A 20,079-nucleotide genomic window follows, 5' to 3' on the forward strand; every position below is an offset into this window, starting at 1 on the left:
ACGGGAATTTTTATTTGACCCCAATTGTTGACTCAACCAAGCTGTCGAAAGCTGTATTTCCCGCGCAGTCGTATATAAAAATCTTAATACTATGGTTTTAGTTAATTCAAATTTCTGGATAGTGACAAAAATGACGCTTAAATGTTTCATATGTTTTTAAAACTGAAAGCCAATCCTTCCACATTCCTTTAGTTTGTCCATTACTGCAATTCCTTGGGGTTCATTTCGGGGACTCTTGGGGATCGTTTCGGGTCCCGGGATCAGTTGGGGTACTTTTGGGGATCATTTCGGGTCCTGGGATCGTTTCGGGTCCTGTACAGCTCCATGATTAAATGAAATGCGACAACTTTAACGGATTGATCAATCTTTCTGTTTATCTTCCGACATTATTTTTTATTTTCACTTTTTTTTATCGCCACCTTTACATCGAAAATTTTAAAGTAAAGTTGCAAGAATTTGCAATCTCGTTCCCCAGGGCCCTCTTTCTTTCCTGCTATTTGGGTCAGCGGCCAGACCCAAATAACTCAGGAAAAGGAGAAGGCCCTGGGTAGAGGTTGAAGAATTCGTATTTACTACGATATTGCCGGCTGACATCTTGGAACAGGGGTTTGGTAGATATCGCTTATTTTCTTATTACCACAGAAGTGGTCTGTGCGGGCATACCCTCGAACATTATTAGACTTTTACCTCCCACCAGTTTCTTTTGCTCCGACGAAGAGCTAACGCTCGAAACGTCAGCGCAGCCACTTTGTTTCACAGAGGCGTTTAACATACCTTTTCAACCTTGTGTTGATTCATACCTTGTCTACACCACGCCTACGCAGACCATCTAGTTTTTCTACAGCTTGTCTGTAGTCTTTCTAGTTATACCCACCCACCCCTGGCTAGGCCAGCTCTGCATCCCAGCCCGCCCATATCACCCCATTAGATAGCGACTCACTCGGAAATTTCGCATTTATTGTTCATTGTCTTTACTCTCAACAAGATCGAAATCTTGTTAACTCACGCTTTGAGATTGACAACTCTAATTTAATCCAGCTTTACTAGGGGTTAATGAGCCCCTTGTTTTAATCAATGATGGAAGTTCTCATCTAATCCTTCAATCTCTGGGGATCTCCACCAAACAGCACACAAATGATAAAAACTGAAGAATCTTTTCAGACAAGCATCTCGATCTGGGGTCGTCATTGGCATCAATAAATATCAGCAAAATGTGATCAATGATCAATGCAATTATATATAAAAAATATATCCCGGTAAACTAAGGCCAAGTATAAAAATAGCGCGTTACTTTTTCTTTTTAAATATTCCAAATACGCCTTTTGGTTTATGGCGTTTGTCCTCGGGGACCTTGGGTTTCGGTTTGATGGGTGGTTTTGGTGGCGGTAAAATATCGGGTAACTCATCCGAGTCCCTGCTATCTTGGCTACTCGATCGATACCGAACATCCGGGATACGGGTACTTGGAGGCGGTGGCGCGCGCATCTTCCTTGGAGGACGCATGGGCTCAACCTCCGTGGAGACTGGGACTGGCGGAGGAGGCGCAACAGGTAGACCAGTCAAATCGTCATCAACGTCTCCTTCATCTAGTCCATCGAACTCTAATGGCGGAGCGGGGATATTATCGATACTATTATCGTTAAAGTCAAGAGGTGCATCCGGGTAAAATTCGGCAAGGATGTCCTCTTCTGATATTACTTCGCCATCTCCGTAATCAATGACATCATCACTGGCCAGCTGGCTGTATGGAGGACTAGACGGGGGGAGGGGTGGGCCTGACTCCGGGTCACGAGGGGGTACGTCATCGCTGGGGTAGGAGGGCACGTAAGCCGCGACATGTTCTTCACCACTAACATAATCATCAGCAGAAATCTCACCATCGCTATCATCATAGTCATTAACATTCTCATCATAATCATCCTCGTCGTCAAAACTTGTTACCGTAATGACTGGGTTGGGTAATGTCGATGATCTTGCCATCTTCCCTAAGGATGGCGCACGGTTCGGCGAGGAGTGCTGATCCGTTGCGTACACTTTGTCCAGGGACATTGGACTTATTTGGTCTGTTTCTATTTTCTCATGCCCTCCATTGCTTTGCACATCCTCGCCATCATTCGTACTTGCTTCGATCTCATTGGTCCATCGATGAAAATCCAGGACATCCTTACATCTGAACAAGAACTGTGATCCATCGGGCAGTAGCAGTCGGAACTCGTGGTTGGTACTTTCTTCCTCGACGTGTAACCGACTGCCCCGCAGTTCTATTTGAGGCGAAACCTGGTTTCCTCCTCCGCTAAAACTCTTCTTATCGCCATAAAATAACAAACTTTTATCAATGAGAACAGAGTATAGATTTTGCCAGATATTTGACCCGGCGTTTCTTCCGGCTGTTTGCAATTCTTGTCTTCGTCGTAACATTCCCTCTAAGACCACCAAAGTTTTTTGTATTTCCTTAGGGCCTGGGTCGAATTCAAGAGGGGAGCGAACTTGCTCCTTCTCAGCAGGTGATTCAGATAGAGACGACTTCAAATTCGATGCGTTGATCAAATTGGTTACTTCATCAGCCGTGTTAATAGGACGCTGTGGCAGAACAGCCTTGAATGGACTGCTGGTTCGAGTGGAACTCGCTTTATCAGAAGAGTCCAACTGACGCTGCGGTGAAACGGCATTGAAGGGGCTGCTGGTTCGAGCAGCGCTTGCATTACCAAAAGAGTCCATAGATTCTGCACTCACGGACTTAGATTCCTTTACCTCCGAAAGACCGTTCATTTGCTCCGGTATTTCCTTTGCAACATCAATTCCCGGCTTTGCTACCACAGAGTCCGTGACTGCCTTAACAGTTCTAGCTTCTTCACTGTTCACCTGCTTTGGGGCACAAGACTTTTTGTGTACAGAAAATGACGTATTCGTGAGACTATTGAACTTTTCTCCTTGGGTTAACAGCATTTTTTCAAACTCGTCTTGCTTCTTGAGAAGTTCTTCAACGGCCTCTAGCGAGTCACCCACGTCCTCGGACAAGAGATCGTGTTCACGCGCGTTCAGCCACGCCTCCAGCTGATCAGCCTCGCGCTTGAATCTCTGGATCTCCTTGTTGTGTTGTAACTGCTGCGTGCGAGTCCTCAAAGACGCGCCCAGCCTGTCCCACGTGTCGCGCACGTGACTGCTTTTATTGCGAATGTCCTCGGCAGATGGGTTACCAGATCCTAACAGCTGATCCGCACGTGACTGGAACTCCTCCACGGAGTTTGCTCTTGAGTCAATTTCTGTTTGCAGTTCCTGATTTTGGGCGATCAGAGTTTCGACGTCTGCAAATGTCGAGCCGAGAGTTTCTTCCGCAACCTGGGCCGAGGTGGTCTCTATCCAGGACCTAGAAGACGAACAATCACCTTGTTTAAGGAAAATGTAAAAACACCGGTGACAGGCATTCACAATTTTCCATTTTCTTATAGTCAAACTTAATTAAATCTCCAAAACCAGGATAAAAATTCCGAAATAAATACCTTCGGAACCCCGGAATAATCAAATTTAGTCTTTTACACAGTTTTAAAGAGCAAAAACGCACGCACAAGAAAGCTTGTAAAACATATTTTAGGTATCTGTATTCGTAAACAAACGCGTTAAACATATACAAATAAGGTCTCTATTATAGTTAAGTAAAGCGCATAATACATACTTAAGGTCTCTAGCGTGTAATACATACATAAGGTATCCATAATCGTCAAGAAAGGCGTAATATACATACATAAGGTTTCTTTAATCATCAAGAAAAGGGTGTAATACATACATAAGGTCTCTATAATCGTCAAGGAAAGCTTGCAATCCTTCTGACTGGAGAAGGTGCGACTGTTTGCTGGAAGCAAGCTGCTGTAGCTTTTTCCACGCCTTCTGCACTTCCTGCTTCTCCATGATCAGCTCATGTTTGTGTGCTGGAACCTTGGCGGACAAGTCGTCCGCATCGCGCAAAACCAGGTCCACCTTCTCGCCCAGCGCTTGGAGATCACGCTGTCATAAAAACGTTACACCCGGTGAGTGTACTAAGAAAACTATGTGATGTTTTAAGCAAATCAATTCAGGCCCGTACCCAAAGATCTTTCTTGGGGATGTGCGAAATCCGAAAAAGTGGGCCTAATTTTTCGGGGGGAGGGGATGGGAGGGTGTTCTCTAATAAAAATCTAACCACCTCCGAAAGAACAAAAAGGTTTTACTTATGCCTTTGCCGTATCTCCACAGGACGTTTATTGTCGGAATTGGCTACATACCAGAGTAATCAAGCTTATGATTTTTAGTTTTGTCTACAAATAGCACGTCTATTAAGAACCAAAAGTGGACGTTTGGCCGTGGGGGGGGGGGGGGGGGGGGGGGGGGGGGGGGGGGAATGCGTTCGCACCCCCTGTACCCCCCTGGGTACGGGCCAGCAGTTTATCCTTTTTAAAATATTAATTTATAGGTGCGACCCGCGCTACCGTGGCCACCAAACAAAGTTTCGAAAGTTTGCCACTGCAACCATGCAAAAGTCATTGTTCTGATTGACTCTAACATCATAGAGGGATTCTATCGTTCTGTTCTGATGCGCGACGCCAAATGCCAATCATAGAGCACGTTTCTTGCATGCTTATTGAGTTTCTCAAATTCCATAAGTGGGCACGGTAACGCGCGTTGCTCTGTGATTATAAACGTTTTTATTTCTTTTTATTGCAGGATTTCTGAGTTGCAGCAGGGTTATATGAAAAAGATCTGATTTTTTTTCCTAAAAGCTATGTTTATAAGCATACAAAAAAGAATTCCAACTTGTTCATTCATTGTCAGAAGGGTCAAGATGGCAACGCGCGTCCGGCGAATTGATTCCTATCGCAGATAACACTGCAATATTAAAAATTAGAGCTGGTGACGATGGTTTGACTGAGATATAGGGAAATTGCTGTGATCATGAAAATATTAGCCCTACCTATTGGATGGCACCACAAATGTTTAAACTAGCGTTTGTTATTTAAGTTTTATTTGAAATTAATGCTAGTACCTGAAATCCTTGATGTTTGCGCTGAAGCGCCTGGACGTGGCGAAGGTCTGGGGCACCGTTCTCGGCCACGCCCAAAGCGTCTATTTTCTCTTGTATCCAGGCGTGTATTTCGTCCACGCTTCTGCGGAAAGCGTGCAAGTCCCTCGCGCGGTCGAGCTCCTCCAGCCTTGTGCTTGTGCGCTCTTTCAGCCCATCCCAACGTTCACAAATCACCTCTGCACGTTGCTCGATCATCTGCATAAAAAAACACAAGCCATAATAAGACGCTGGTAAGACAATAAATCGACAAGGCACGAATCTATCCTCGAAGAAGCATCAGTGGTGAGCGTTTACTCCAACGAAGACGATGCGATGGTGGACGATCTTTGTAATCTTTGTTTATCGAGGGTAGCATATTTAACCGAATATACAGTTTTCTAACATATGGCCCTCGGTTAGTAAGCATTGTCACTGGGGGTGGTCACTGCCAGAGGGTTTATTGCGTCCCCAGTGGTTCTTTTACGTCCCTTCGGTTCAGGTTAATGTAGTGCAGCTTGAAGAGACGGGACCTCCGGTTTATGGTCCTTATCCGAGAAGACTGGAAACACGGGAGAAGAACTTCAACTCACTTGTGGCACAAATTTGAATCAAGGCAGGAACCCGGAAAAAAAACGTTTGAGCCAGGATCCGAACCTGGGCCACAGCGGTGAGAGGCCGACGCGCTAACACACTAGGCCACCCGTGCTTTCACGAACGGACGACTACTCCAAGAAAGACAAGAAAAGGCCAAAGCTGACCCGCGGAGCGGTAAACATGAGTCCGAAGGAAAGAAAACAATGCCTCGTGTGATCCCTGGACACAAAATACATGAAGGGTAGACCCACACCCATCGTTGAAAAACACTGAGGCTAAACTAACTCCCTGAAAAGAAAGTATGAGACGTATGGCGAGAAAGGAAGAAAAATGAACGGTACGAAACCGTCTGGATTGGAGAAAAATCACTATGTAACTATGATAAGTTGATAAGGAATAAAGATCTACAGGCTTGTTATCCAGTTTCATCTGTGGAATAGATAACCTATACAATTCTTTTTAAAGAAGCTAGATAAAAGGCAGGGATCCAAAGGCAGCCCTTAAATTGAATCATAAATATCATGTGAAAAAAAGATAAATTTTTGCATGATAGAAATGGGTAATTGTTTTTGTTTCGATTAATAAAAGTTTAGAGAAAAGGGGTGTGGAAACTACAGAGCTGGAACCGCATTTGTTGAAATATTTATATCTTCAGTCATCATGGTATCACGGTGGTTCCTGCCAATACCTGCAGGATTTCCCGATTTCTATAAAATATAAATGGAGGGGAAAGCTCATTGTTAAATCGATGTGTTTCTATAGCAACCTACCTCGCTATCCGTATGTTCGTCATCTAGCAACATCTGCGCATGCTCCGTCAACTTTGCAATGCGTTCCCCGGATGAGACCAAGTCACGTGTGAAGACCTCGAATTTCTGCATCAGCATTTCCACGTGCTCGAGATCCCGCCCGCAGTCGTCTGACGAAACGATGGCTTCCTTCTCCTCCACCCATGCTCCCAGCTCGTCAGCTTCACGAAGAAAGTTGAACAGGCGGCTCGAGTCGAGGAGGCGGCGATGGCGATCGCGCGCGACATCGCGCAAATGCGTGTAGCGCTCCTCGAGCTCGTCCTAAATACAGCAAGGAGTTCGCTCAAGAACGTGTTGAAGGAAGTGGGTACAAAGGAAAAGAAACTGTGTACGCAAAACAGCTGAGGCAGACAACAATAGAGCACGTTCTATACTAAGGGCAGTTCTCAAAAGGACGTACGTGCAACAAAAAGCCTTATTTATTTTCACTGGGACGCGAAATAAAAGAGCTTGCGCTTGCTATCGATTAACGGTTCTAAATAGCTTCGTATTTACGTTCAAGCTAGTATGTTTATCAAAGAAAGCTTATTGTGTTAGTCTAGGCCTCTTCGTCTTGTAAAATGTAATTTATGAAAGTCATAAATACGTTCGCAACATTATTCTTTCACATAACAGAAGGTAAACAATTTGACATACCTGAATTTTCTCTAGCTTCGAAAATTCAGTGTCTCCAGCGTCGCTCAGCTCGCTATATATGGATCTCAAGTCTCGTATCTTGCTCTCGTTAGCGTCAAGCTCTAATTGTAACGCGTCGTGCTTGCGTAACAGAGTCTCTGCGCTGGTCTCGTCTCGTCCATAGTCTGTACTTGACACTAACGACAACTTCTCGCTCACCCAAGCATCCATCTCAAATACTTGGTCATAGTACTAGCAAAGAACAGTTGATTAGGGCAAAACCTCATATAATTGGTCATAGCGCCAGCAAAGAACACTTGATCAAGAAAAAAAAACTTCATAGTGAGTACTAGCAAAGAGCGTTTGATCGAAGCAAACCCTTACGCACTTAGTTAGTACTGGCGAAAAACACTTGACCAGGACAAGCCTTTCTTTTCCTATTACCTGATGTGTAGCTAGGGACGCCTGGAGCTTTTCATTTCTCGTCTGTGCATTTATTCGAAGCTCCTCCCACAGTTCCAGCAACATCTGGGACTTAGCCCCGATATCTCGCTCGGCGTAGTGGCCCCTCAAGACGAGCTGTTCTCCCGTCTCGAGCAACGCCTGCACCAACAGTTCGTGGGAGTTAATCTCCGATTCCAAACCTTCCATCTTCTTCATTAGGCTTTGTACCCCTGTAAAAACATAATTCTTTTGTAAGCAGACAGAGATGACGCCGGTAACGAGAACGACAGAAAACAATGGGGAATGGTGTTTTCCTGCGAAATCAGCAAGCAAATGAACGGTTTTGATCAGCTTGGATTGTTTGCTCGAGGTTTTTTTCCTTAGCCACATGAGAAACTAGAAATGCTAAAAATCTCAATATATATATAAAAAATGAACGAAAATTGATTCTAAGTATCTCGCAAAGTTATCTTTATTTCTCTACAAGAATTTCTAAATGGATTTTACCCAGCTTGGGGAACAAAAAACCGTCCTTTACTACCAAGCATGTTAGGTAATTGTGTTCCACTTCCTGAACCTCTGAAAACATCTTAATTTATCTTCGATGGGGGCTTTGAGGAACAATATGGCTTTCAGTACGCGACCCCTTCTCTGATTGGCTAATCGTGCACGCATGATTGACAGATGGTATCTATGAACTTTACTAGCGTTCTTCAGTTGTGCTAGTTGGCAGTGACCATACGCACCAAGCAGATTTCGTCCATAGTCTTCGGACTTAGCTATGGGCTCTTTGTCTTTGATCCAGTCCACCTCTACCTGGGTGTCGGCGAGGAACTGGTGGAGAGCAAGGCTGTCTTGGAGTCTTAGCTCTCTCTCTGTCGCAGGCTCAACAAGCTGCTCGAACCTAAAGTACACAACTTTATCATCACTATCAGTCCACTTCTCGGATTGGGATACCAAACTTGACCCGTGGCCTCTCAAGCCAAAGGACCGTGGCTCAAACGCAGGTTTTTTCAACCTTTTTCGAAGGTGTAAAAACCCGACTCTATACATTAGGGACTGTGAATCCCTCGTCTTCTCGGAGAAGGGTTGCCAGTTGCACGGGGAAGAGCAGATGAGTATGTCTACATATAAACTTACACGAAATGCACTTCTTCCGGTTTTAATTTACTCAAACTGTATCAATATGTTTCCCGGATTACAATGGGTAGTGTTCGCGTTCACATCGGACTGTTTTCGGAATTACATCAATCCCTGATTGGGCATAGTAGATGGAGATGGTTAGGAAACCCGGCGAACTTTAAAGGACATAAACAAGAGGCGCTCTCTGATGTTGAACCAACCTATCACGTGGTCACCACCTTATCACGTGGTCACCACCCTGCACAAACCAAGCGTACAGTACAAGAAAACATATAGACGAAATCTATGAATATGCGTATTTGGGCACAAATCGCTGATTGATTTATTTAAAACTTTTCTATTTTTTATAAAGTTTCTTTTAATCTTTGTTTTTTATCACTTTGCATGTTTTATCACCATTATTACATCCTGAGTTTTACAGTCCAAGAAAATTAGTTTTATACCGCCATGTATGTTTGTTTAAGTGCCGAGCGGGGATAAAATGTTATACAGTAGAGCTCTATGGAATAATCCCAGTGGGCTTACACGGCAAGTATGATAGCATTTATACTAATATGCATCACTACTGTGGAGTTTTGAAAAATCGATGTGAGGTATCGATGCAAAAAGTAACGATTCTTCGTTTACTCCATATATTATTCTGTACGGTACGCTCGACTTGTGCAGGGTCGATGTCACGCGACAACGAGAAAAACCTAACAAAGACACACTTCAAAGAAGTTCGCCGCGCTTCCTAACCAGTCTCCTCTACTAACCATGAATTGGGTCACAGCGCAATTTACCCGGGATGACATCAATCATGGGACTGACATGACTTTCTTTGTTAGTCTTACCTTTCAGCAACATCGGCAGCTCTGTCTGCAATCTCGTCCTTAAGGAAATGCTCAGCGGCAACAAACTCTCCGGCTTGTTTTAGCAGCTCACTAACGCGATCTTCATATCGGGCGATATCCATTTGCAGCGACTGATGACGCTTGATCAGGTTATTTACGCTCCGCATGTCCTTGCCGTAATCCTCAGACGCAAGCGCATTCTCAACCTCCTCTATCCACGCCTGCAACTCAATCACATTCCTCTCAAAAGTCTGCTTCTGGATTGCTTCCTTCAACCGCTGTGCCTTGTTATCGGACAAATCACCCAACAGACTCCACAAGTCGGCCAAGTCTTTAAGTCGCGATTCCACTGTTTCCTGGCAGCTTGGTGAGTTGCGCATAAGGGATTGTCCAGTCTGTGTTATCGCGTCCAGCTCGCTCTTGTGTGCGGACACTTCGGCCTCGAATGTCTGGTGTTTCTGTAGCTTTTGCTGTAGGTTGGTGGCTTCTCTGTATGAAGCTTCGGCCGCAATTTGAAGCTTTTCGTTCATCCATGATTCCAGCTATGACACAATTAAAAACATCACGAGTTTGGAATAGTCAGAAAAAAGACACTGGCAAGGGAAGAAAAACAAAGATAAGGCAAGATAAACAATTTTTCAATGCAAAGCAACGTGTTATTTTAAACACGGAAGGCGGTTTAAAGGGGCAAATCCTAATTTTAACATATGAGGCGGGTTTTGCCAAGGTGGTTCCAGCACGCGAGACCGCACCCTTGAAGGTGTCTGCTATCGATTGTCTCGTGCTTTAGATTCCTAATGAACACCACGTGAAAACTCGTGTTACAAAGTAGCAAAGTTGCTTCGAGTTGATAAAGAATGTCCAGTGATTGGAGGTTTGACCATTTGGTATCTAACGGGTAGGTAACAAAACCCTGAAATTTCAAAAATCTCTAAAAAATAAACCAGAGAGAAAAACAAATCGAACAAATTGGCCGCGAAAGAAAAAAATATATCTTACCTCCTTAGCATCCCTGAGGAACTGAAAAAGCAGTTTGGATTCCCCAAGTTTTCCACTTCGTGATGCCGCCAGTTTCTTCAACGCCTCCCATTTGTCCAAAATCTCGAGATACTTTGAGCGTATGGCTTCCGCGTGGTAGTGTTTCACCTGTAGAAACTGCTTTGCAGAGGATTCCAGGCTCCTGATATTCTCCTCATAGGTTGAAAGAGATTTCTCAAAGTTAATGTGAGATTTCAGAAGAGACTCGACGTTATCCAAACTCTCTCGTGACTCGATACTTTGGGCAACCATCTGCTTGTTCTTAATCCAGTTTTCGGCTTTCTCGGCGTCGGCAAGAAACATCTTAAGATTGGAAACCAAACATTAGTAGTGAATCAATTTTATTTCTCGTACACAACTACACCACAACGGTAGGAATCACAGCTATCCCATTGTCTTAGCGCTTAAGCGTATGGGGCCTCTTATCTAAAACGGGTTCGACTTGTGGGACGTCCGCTTACTAGAAGCTAGTGTTCCTCAGTTCCAGGATGGGCCTTTCTTGATATGCATTAGGTTATAAATGTAAAGGGCAATGAACTTGGTAGCTACAGTATAATGTATAAGTGCCTTATAAATGCTATATTTTTTAAACGTTGGTCTCTCAGGCATAGAATTCCATATTCCTCGAGCTTCGATGACCAAAGCCCTACAAGCGACATTTATTGTAACAGGCGTGTAACAAATTGTAAATCATCTTACCTGTAGATCTGTAGACTGTTGAAGCATCAGTTTTCTACTTTGCCAAAGCTGCTGCAGTTCGGTGTTTTCCAACACAAGGTCGTCCACATTTTGCTTGATCACATCGGCGGAAACATGACCTTGCTCAACCAGACTCATCCCAAATGCCACTGTCGCATTGTAGGAGTCCATGCGTGCATTCATTTGCCCCTACAATTAACGGCTAGCATTCATCTTGGCTCTACCACAAAACTAACACTGTCTGCAATAACGACTACAGTTATCAGAACCTCGAATGCTGGTTAGTAGCTTCCTTGGAAACTCAAGGGTATTTTCCTCTAACGTTCCCCTTGCGAGAAAAATATCCCCTGGGGAACAGTAATGAACGAACTTGGTAAAAATAAATTAGAGGCCGATGATGAAATGTGATTGGTCGACCAACCACAGGCCGGCGTCCCGAACAAAGATCCCAAATTTGCTTAAGGTAATTCCCTTGAAATAGTTCTACAACCCAGAATTTTTTAAAACTTGGCATAAACAATATTAAAGTTAAGGGCTTTCAAAAAATGTAATAAAAAAATGGGGGTACCGACCTCGTTTTCACAACAGAGGGGCGTAGAGTTGACGCGTTTTTACTGATCGCGCAAGGAAAAATCCCAACTCTTAGTTTTCAAAAAGAGTGCCTATAGTCTTTAGAAAATTAAGTTCTGTTTGTCGAGCTGCCAAAATCCGATCTCCTAAACAATAACCCGTAGTAGCTAATGTTCAAAACAAATCACATTTTAAGAGATCGCACTAAAAGGCATTGTTTTCGCCACTATTCATACGGTAAAAAGCGCCATTTTGGAGTATTTTTACGGCTTTTAAGAGAAATAACAAAACTTCTACAACCCAAGTTTTTTTCTTCTTTCAGTATATCATTTTTCCGTATATATTTAACTATTTGAGCAAATAATAAATGGGGGTAACCGACTTCGTTTTTCTGGCAATGCGATTTGAAGTAAAAAACGCGCGCCTTTTGCTTTTTTTTTTTTTTTTGTACAACTGTGGCGCGCGCGCGCACTTAATACCGGAAAATTCGAACAAACAGCGCGCGCCAATATGCGCAGAAGGGGTGCGGGGTGCAATTCAAGGGAATTACCTTAACCACATCGTCTATTATAAATGTCTTTCAAAAGGCCGAGACAAAACAACGAAATATCGAGAACGCCCAGCATTTGGATCTACGCGCGTAAGATTTCCCATTGGCTCCCTCGCAGCCGACTCGTCACGCTAAGAGTCGCATAAAACAGATGAAATAATTTCTTGTTAAATTACCTTTCTTTCTTCGTGTAGCCCCAGCATAGCTTCTGCATCACGAACGTTGTCCGCTAGCTCTCCTGACGACATCCTTGTGCCCAGGTCGTTCATCCACGACATCAAATCACGGTAATCAACGAGGAATATTTGAAGCAGCCGATTTGCTTCCAAGATCACTTTCCTGCAAAGAAGCACAAAACGAGCCAACGAGCAAAAACATTAGAGCAATTAGCGGAGATGTCCACAAGGTGCCGACGTGTTCAAAACACTCCAGCTGTAGGAAACTCTTAGGGTAATATATTAGGCCGACGCATGTTCTGCGAAGACAAGAAGACAAGTACCGAACTCAAAGAGTAATACAATAGTCTGACATGTTCTAAATAACGATCGTCAGGTACCAAACCATACATGATTTGAAATACCTAGCAGATAAGTACAAAACTCTAAGGGCAATACAATAAGAACATAAGAAAAACCTCTGACCTCTGATCAAACAAATCGTTAAGCCGCTCCCATTGCTCTATGATGTCAGCTTGCTTGGCCTGCACGGCGCGCGCCATGTGTGGCTGAGAGCGGACCAAACGATAAGCTTCGCCTTCCAACTCCTCCATTTTTCCCTCAATCACCGTCAACTCTCTTTCCACGTCGTCATGCTTCCTGATCAAAGCTTCTACTGCCGGCAGGTCACGACCGACTTCACCACTCGTCTGAACAGCGGCCTGCAAGGGATCACAAGAAAATATATGAATAGATTGAGACTAAACTTGGTGTACCATAATGTGGCATTGCATTCAACGACTTTTAAAAACAAACAGCCAGTGTTTTGTTGTTATGAAATGTTGTGTTGAAAAACAAAATCATCAAATGCATAGCCCTATGCATAACATTATATAGGCAAGTCATAGCCAGGATATTGACAAATCAAATTTACAGTAATCCATTTTATTCTCAGTAGGCGGCAGAATTCTCAAGCGTCGCCCCATCTCCAGGGCACAAAATAATGGCCACGGGCTAGAAAAGACATTGGAAAAAGGAGGACAGTAATAGCGATTAAACCACCTGCCCCGGTGGTCTTGCTCTCCACCACTCGCGACGCATGTATCAACCGATAGCTTTCGGGTGACTAGCCCTCCTTTTCTTTACTCGCCCCAGGGAGATATAGCGGTGAAGCTCTTGAAACACAGTCCACCACCTGAGATCAGTTACCTTCTCATTGATCATACTGGAGACGTCCCTGCAGTTTCTATTGAAGGCATGTATCTCGCACGCCTCTGCAAGCTTTTGACGCCTCTCACTGGCCTTGTCCTGAAGACGATTCCAGCGCTCAGTGAGTGCGTTTTGCCGCTGCTGGATACGTACAGAGCCCGCGTGCCCTTGGCCAATCAGCTTCTCGGCCAGCACATTAATGGCTTCTACACGCGCCGCGTCCACAGCTAAATCTTGGTCAAATTCTTTCATTTTACGCTGTAATCGAACGCAGTGCTCGAAGTCCCGACCGTAGTCTGACGATATCACTATAGTCTCCTGAAAACATCGGACAGTAAAAGTCCATGAGCGGAAAGTCGTATTTCCAAATCTCAGTATTTTCGGGGGTTGATCAACCAGAACAACAACAGCTATATTAATTAAGCATAGACTATTTAAAAATGACGGGTCTTCATGTGTCGCTTGAACTCGGGTACAGTGATATGTGTACATTGGTATACATACAGTATTATGTGTAAAGTGATATGTGAACAATGATATGTGTGCAGTGACATGGGTCTTGGAGTAATTACCTTGTCGGTGATGCAAGAGTCTGCGATGTCCACTTCCTGGTTAAACTGCTGATGATCCCTCGCCTCTTGTAGCTTTCGCCCCTTAGTAGCAGATGCCTCCAGTAGCTCCTCCCATTGGATATACAACGCCTCGATTCGTACCTCAACCTCACTCGCAGCGAAATGACCACAGGATATTAACTGTTCTCCCTTGTCTCTTACCGAGTCAATGGCTCGTTCATGTGCCGTCAGTTCTGATTCGAAGGCCTGGTGCTTCTGCAACTTGCTCTCAAGGTTGATTGGATCTTTGAACGACTCGTCGGTAGCGGTCTGAAGCTTTTCCATAATCCATGATTCAGACTGCATGAAAAGAAAAAAAAAACATTTGAGGTGATGAATGGTGGCTCCCTATTCTTACCCGTAAATGTTCCCCTTAGGAGCTTTTCCTTTGGAGAATCGTTACCTTTTGCGGGATATATCCCATTCCCTTTTGGAGAAATGGTTACCTTTTCAGAGATCTTTTTCCTTGGGATAGTTTGCTTTTAGGCTTTCCCTTTTGCGGATCTTTCCCCTTGCGGGATCCTTGCCCTTGCAGTATCTTTCCTTGAAGGATCGTTACCTTTTTGGAGATCTATCCCTTGTGGGTTTGTTTTCTTTCTGTGGGGAACTTTCCTTTTGGGAGATCGTTCCCATTGGAGGACTATTACCCTTGCGGGATCTTTTCCGTCAGAATCGTTACCTTTTGGAGATCTTCCGCCATGGTGGGCTATTACCCTTGCTGGAAATTAACGTTAAAGGATCAGCATCTCACCTCCACTACATCCTGATAGAACTGCATGATCTTGTGTGAATTCTGCAGCTTTTCGCGTCTCTTGTCTAACTCAGCCTTTAGTTTTTCCCTACGATCGCACACACCACTCAGCCTGTTGCGGATCATGTCCGACTGATTATGCTGGTTGTCAATGAGCTCTTTACCCAAGACTTGCAGCGCTGACAGCTTCTCTTCCTGAGAAAGGACTAGCTTCTCCGTGTTTTCGTGTTTCTTTAGAAGGAATTCCACCTCATCAACGCTATTACCGAGCTCTGCGCACAACAGCACCGCCTGTATGGGACAAAATCAGTGTAAAATTTATCCAGTCATAAGAGTAAGACGTGACAAGAAGAGTGACCCGTACTGTTGCATTTGCACGCATTTACATAGCCCTCTACTCATAACAGCACCAGCTAAACGTTACAGATAAAATATTTCATTAAGCCATGAGTAAGTGTGGCTGATACTGTAACAGTTAGGCCTTTGTTCAGATCTGTATTTTGGGTTCTGGAGTGCGACCAATTAAACCCCTGCCTTTCCGTTATCCCTGTTTACCTCTGCATTATTTACCGATAGAATTATGTATATGAAAAAAAAAACACTCCAAAATAATGGCTTTAACTTTGGCTTTAACAAATCAAGTCGTAAAAAATGCAAAAAGGATTGTAGATATGCCAATGTAAATGTTTTTTTTTTCTACTAACTAACCTACTAGGATGACAAAATGGCGTTTAATAGAGCATCTCGTAAAATGTATCGTTTAGATACCGGTCTCACCTCCTGCGAGCTAGTGAACGAGTCCACTTGCTTGGCGTCTTTTAGAAACACGTGCAGGTAATACGCCTCACTGAGTTCCTCTTTCCGAGTATCCCATGAGGCGTACAGGCGTTCACGCTCCGACAGCAGCAACTCCAGCTTGTCGGTTATCTGTCGCAGAATTACAAAATACACTTTTTACTCTCTAGCCAATATACAGGCACAAGCTTGTTATGTTTTTTTTGTCTAAAGGAAAGGTCAACACAGTTTTTATATTAAGCGAAATCCATATCTAAAATAAAAATCAAAACGAAAATTTGGCAGAGTCGACTTCCATTTTTTGGTGTTCCATATTCTGTTTTCTGGTTTGAAGTCACGAGTACTTGAACATTTTGCATAATTCATAACTCGTTGCTAATTTTTTGGTAATTCATACCTATTAATTAAATCTCTATGCACATGAAATGACAATGAATAGAAAAACTGGGCGATTCCGACTCAACAAAGCTGTATATATCAAATTTGTATATTCAAAGCTCTAACCATTTACAACTTTCCAAGCATTACTTGATACTTTTGAAATAGAACTGAGCCATTTTTATCGTAGGATGTGTAGAAATTTACAGTGATTTTATTCACTACCTACGAAACCATGAGCCACCCAAGTTGGACAAAGAGTTTTACCACAACATACTAAAAAATACCTTCTTATCCAAAAACAAACATAAAGCATTGACAACAAGAGTCCTATGCGCTCATGCGCGTCCATAGACTTTCTCAAAGTCCGTTGGTCGGCTTTTAGAAATTGTTTTAGTGTACAACGCGTTTTACTGTACAACAAGCCTACCTCTTCCTCTGCAAAGTGTCCATCCTCTATCATTTTCTCCCAAGCCTACCTCTTCCTCTGCAAAGTGTCCATCCTCTATCATTTTCTCCCAAGCCTACCTCTTCCTCTGCAAAGTGTCCATCCTCTATCATTTTCTCCCCTGTCTCGAGCACTCGCGCGAAACTTTCCTCGCGCGCGTCCATCTCCGCGTGGTGTTCGTCCAGCTCTCGCATCATGCGCTCAGCATCCGACACGGTATGTACGGGATCGTCGGAGGCTATCAGTCGACTGGTCTCGATACACCAGGAGATCAGGTCACGTACCTGGAGAATTTGCGATTTAAGTTTTAAGCTGAACAGTGTGTTGATCTAGTCTGCTTATCAGGCGCTTTTAGGAAGGCGTTTGTGACACTAAAAGCAGCTGCTAAGCAGACTAGTGCTTATCAAACAGTTTTAAAAGTGCGCGGCGATATCCGCATGACAGACTCATAGGAAAACTGGGGATAAACGCTTATGGACGGCCATACACGGCCATTTCACCCTCCAGCACAATACCGAATCACTCAAAGCATTCATTCCCATCGCCTTCATCAAGCGAATAATTGAAAACTTTAATAGGACTTCAGACTTGCTCGTGCAAGTTGCAAGTTTCCTTTCGAATAGACCATTGTATTTTCAAATGTTAATGACAACAGAGTGGCTCAACATTCTTTGAGGTTCTAACCGTGTTGCCGAGTTTGTAGAACTCATACGCATCATGTAGTTTACGCCTCTTCCTGGATGTCTTACGCTTAAGCTCTTCCCATAAACTCAAGACGTACTTCTCGTGCTGCTCGACAGAGCGTGCGGTCTGACCTGAAAAGAAAGAACATCTCGGGTCAATAAATGATGCGAAATAATTTTCACATTTTAATAACCTTAAATAATCGAGCATCTCTACCAGCTACCTTAACCTATTGACTCCTGGCTATTTTTGAGATGAATTTACAAAAAAAAAAAAAAAAAATCAGACCGAAAACAGATACCTCTACCCCTATTTTGAGTTTTTACAGGCCGTCAAAGTCAAACACCGCTGCACCTAGTCAGCGGTATCCAACCTTTCCAACAGTGCTTTGCGGTCCCATCGGTAATCCCTCGTCGCTGTGCTGATGCGAGCACAAATTGATGGTTGCTTGTATTTTTCATGCTGAGCATATTGGAAGAGTGCCTTAGGACATCCTTAAGTCTATTGGGGCATAATGGAGTGCTGTGCTTATGGATATTTGCAAGCAAAGGTGGATTCATGGGGATTTTATTTTCTTGTTTAGCTTTGCCTGGATGAGAAAATAATTTTCTAATAAATCATCACAGCTCTCTTAAATGCTGTCTCCTGTAAAACCAAATTAATTCCAAGATTGTTTACACTGCTATTCTTGGTCTGTATGACCTGGAATTGATTTGTTTGAGAAAACGACATATAAAAAACCGTCTGATTTGGGGAAGAGGAATGTTGACTTGCCCTCCTCTCGTGAATTTTTCCACGGATATCCCAGAGTGCTTTGCAATCTGTTATGTCAGCAAGTGGTTTAACAAGCCTTCAAGGAATGGACATTGTGTTTTGAGGCCACGGAAATGGACCTGCAGGATCAGAAAAAAGGTATCTATTTATGTCTTGAGCTGTGTTTGCTGATCTCTTTTCCTTGTATGGTATTTTGAGCTTTTTGTTGAGAGGGTCGATTTTTAATTACTGTTTTTCCTTGTTCGATTTGATATTTGACAAAGAACCTGAGCTATTATTTGGCTGAAGAGTAGTTGCTATCACCTTAGTTGGATGCATCTCATTGTATCTATTTTGCATTTATGAATTTTTTTGGTTGCGGGTACTTCTCAAAGCCGGCACAGGCCGGTTGAGGGGCCAACGTGTTAAGATTAAAGTAGACAAATTATTAAACGAAATATCGAAATAAACACCTCAAAATAAAACCGTATCCTTCAGTAACCAAATTCAAACGACCTTTCCCTAATCAGCCGATGGTATTTGATTCTTTCGCGATTCCCGTGCAATGGCTGCTGGACCTCTAGAAAATGTTCTTTGATGGCTAGAAAAGTACCTTCGTATGTAGCCTACAGTCTGGCAAAAGTACATTGGTATATAGCCTGCAGTCTGGCAAAAGTACATTGGTATATAGCCTGCAGTCTGGCAAAAGTACCTTGGTATGTAGCCTGCAGTCTGGCTGACTCCACAGTGAGCTCTTCAATCTGCTTCTCGAGGGTCACAAGCTCACACTCGAATACCTCGTGTTTTCGCTGCAGCACCTGCGTACTTGCCAAATCGCGGCCCAAGTCTTCCAAGTTTATAGCTGCGTCTTTTTCCTGTATGCGACTTATTAACTCATTTAAGTCACGGTTGAAGCGATGGATCTCTTCAGCGCTCGTGAGTCGCTTCTGACGCAGCCTGATCTGATCTTCGAGGTGTAACCACATGGACCTGAACACAGCATTCATTTATTGGGTTAGACATATGCGTGTTCTAGGTGTTTTTACCGAGAATTAAGGATGCGTTGGGTGGTGGCGGTCGCGCAAGTTGAGGGAGGAGGGGGTAGGGAGGCATATTCCTTATTTTGCAATGTTGTTTATAGCCTGCATCTACAGTTTCTAGCAGCCTCGGTAAAATGCGACCGTGCCAGGTCAAGCCTTCCTTACCTTGTTATATCCTGTTGTTCCTTGATTGCGACAGTGTCCGTGTGGCCTTCGGATACCAACATCTTCGCTAGGTTATCAACGTTTCGGAAGTTTTCTGCGTAGGAAGCAACACTTCGCTGGAAGTCGCCAAATCGTCCTTGTATAACCTAAAAAAACATTTTTCTCAAATTTCAACAATGGGAATTTTGCAAACTCTTGCCGAAAGCTAGCCAAGCCAAAACCTCTGTCAAATTTCAGAATGACATTAATCTAAGACTAGGTCAGTGGAACAAATTGAGATAGAAGATCGATTGTAATTCCTAATGTGAGATCGCAGCTTAAAAACCATCGCAGTAAAACGCAGTAAAAGTGTGCCAGGATGCGCGACACACGCACAACATTCTAACAGGCTTAAAGACTAAAACATTATAGTCTATTGTAATACTAGAAAACCACAGCACAGTCATGAGAGAGAAGGAGGGAGACGTGCACCCAATTCCCTCCCCAGTTACGACCCTATCTTCTCTCACATCTTCGTAGCAATATACCTGGAGATGCTCGAAGTCTGTTCCATAGTCTTCAGAGGCGGCAGTCTGTAGCTGCTCGCTCACATAAGCAGAGATCTCTTCCACCTCCCGCCTGTATTCATGCAACTTCTTGGACTCTGTCAGTCGCGTGTGTCGCGTCTTGACCAGTGTGTTCAGACCGCAAAATTGCTCTTCTAAGTCACGCTAAAAAAGACGACGAGTTTAGTCTCTTGAATAGCAGACTTCAAGAGTCT

At 43.7% G+C, this 20,079-nt stretch overlaps 1 protein-coding gene across 1 annotated transcript in view; it reads right to left on the minus strand.

Moving 5' to 3' along the window:
* Window positions 1–940: 940 nt before the first annotated feature.
* Window positions 941–20,079, minus strand: part of LOC5521740 (spectrin beta chain, non-erythrocytic 1) — a 45,523-nt gene continuing 26,384 nt past the window's right edge. The window contains exons 41-61 of the mRNA XM_048723642.1: window positions 19,847–20,029; window positions 19,320–19,465; window positions 18,827–19,104; window positions 17,362–17,492; window positions 16,758–16,961; window positions 15,834–15,983; window positions 15,057–15,347; window positions 14,267–14,605; window positions 13,695–14,012; window positions 12,972–13,207; window positions 12,507–12,669; window positions 11,211–11,399; window positions 10,473–10,814; window positions 9,474–10,015; window positions 8,244–8,401; window positions 7,498–7,727; window positions 7,075–7,305; window positions 6,400–6,699; window positions 5,018–5,251; window positions 3,785–4,002; window positions 941–3,367 (exon numbers count right to left, since the gene is read on the minus strand). Coding sequence (XP_048579599.1) covers window positions 1,288–3,367; window positions 3,785–4,002; window positions 5,018–5,251; window positions 6,400–6,699; window positions 7,075–7,305; window positions 7,498–7,727; window positions 8,244–8,401; window positions 9,474–10,015; window positions 10,473–10,814; window positions 11,211–11,399; window positions 12,507–12,669; window positions 12,972–13,207; window positions 13,695–14,012; window positions 14,267–14,605; window positions 15,057–15,347; window positions 15,834–15,983; window positions 16,758–16,961; window positions 17,362–17,492; window positions 18,827–19,104; window positions 19,320–19,465; window positions 19,847–20,029 — 6,963 coding nt within the window. The 3' untranslated portion in view covers window positions 941–1,287. The remainder of the gene's footprint in view (window positions 3,368–3,784; window positions 4,003–5,017; window positions 5,252–6,399; window positions 6,700–7,074; window positions 7,306–7,497; window positions 7,728–8,243; window positions 8,402–9,473; window positions 10,016–10,472; window positions 10,815–11,210; window positions 11,400–12,506; window positions 12,670–12,971; window positions 13,208–13,694; window positions 14,013–14,266; window positions 14,606–15,056; window positions 15,348–15,833; window positions 15,984–16,757; window positions 16,962–17,361; window positions 17,493–18,826; window positions 19,105–19,319; window positions 19,466–19,846; window positions 20,030–20,079) is intronic.

The sequence above is a fragment of the Nematostella vectensis genome, chromosome 2 (genome assembly GCF_932526225.1).
Source record: "Nematostella vectensis chromosome 2, jaNemVect1.1, whole genome shotgun sequence".
Lineage (NCBI taxonomy): Eukaryota > Metazoa > Cnidaria > Anthozoa > Actiniaria > Edwardsiidae > Nematostella > Nematostella vectensis.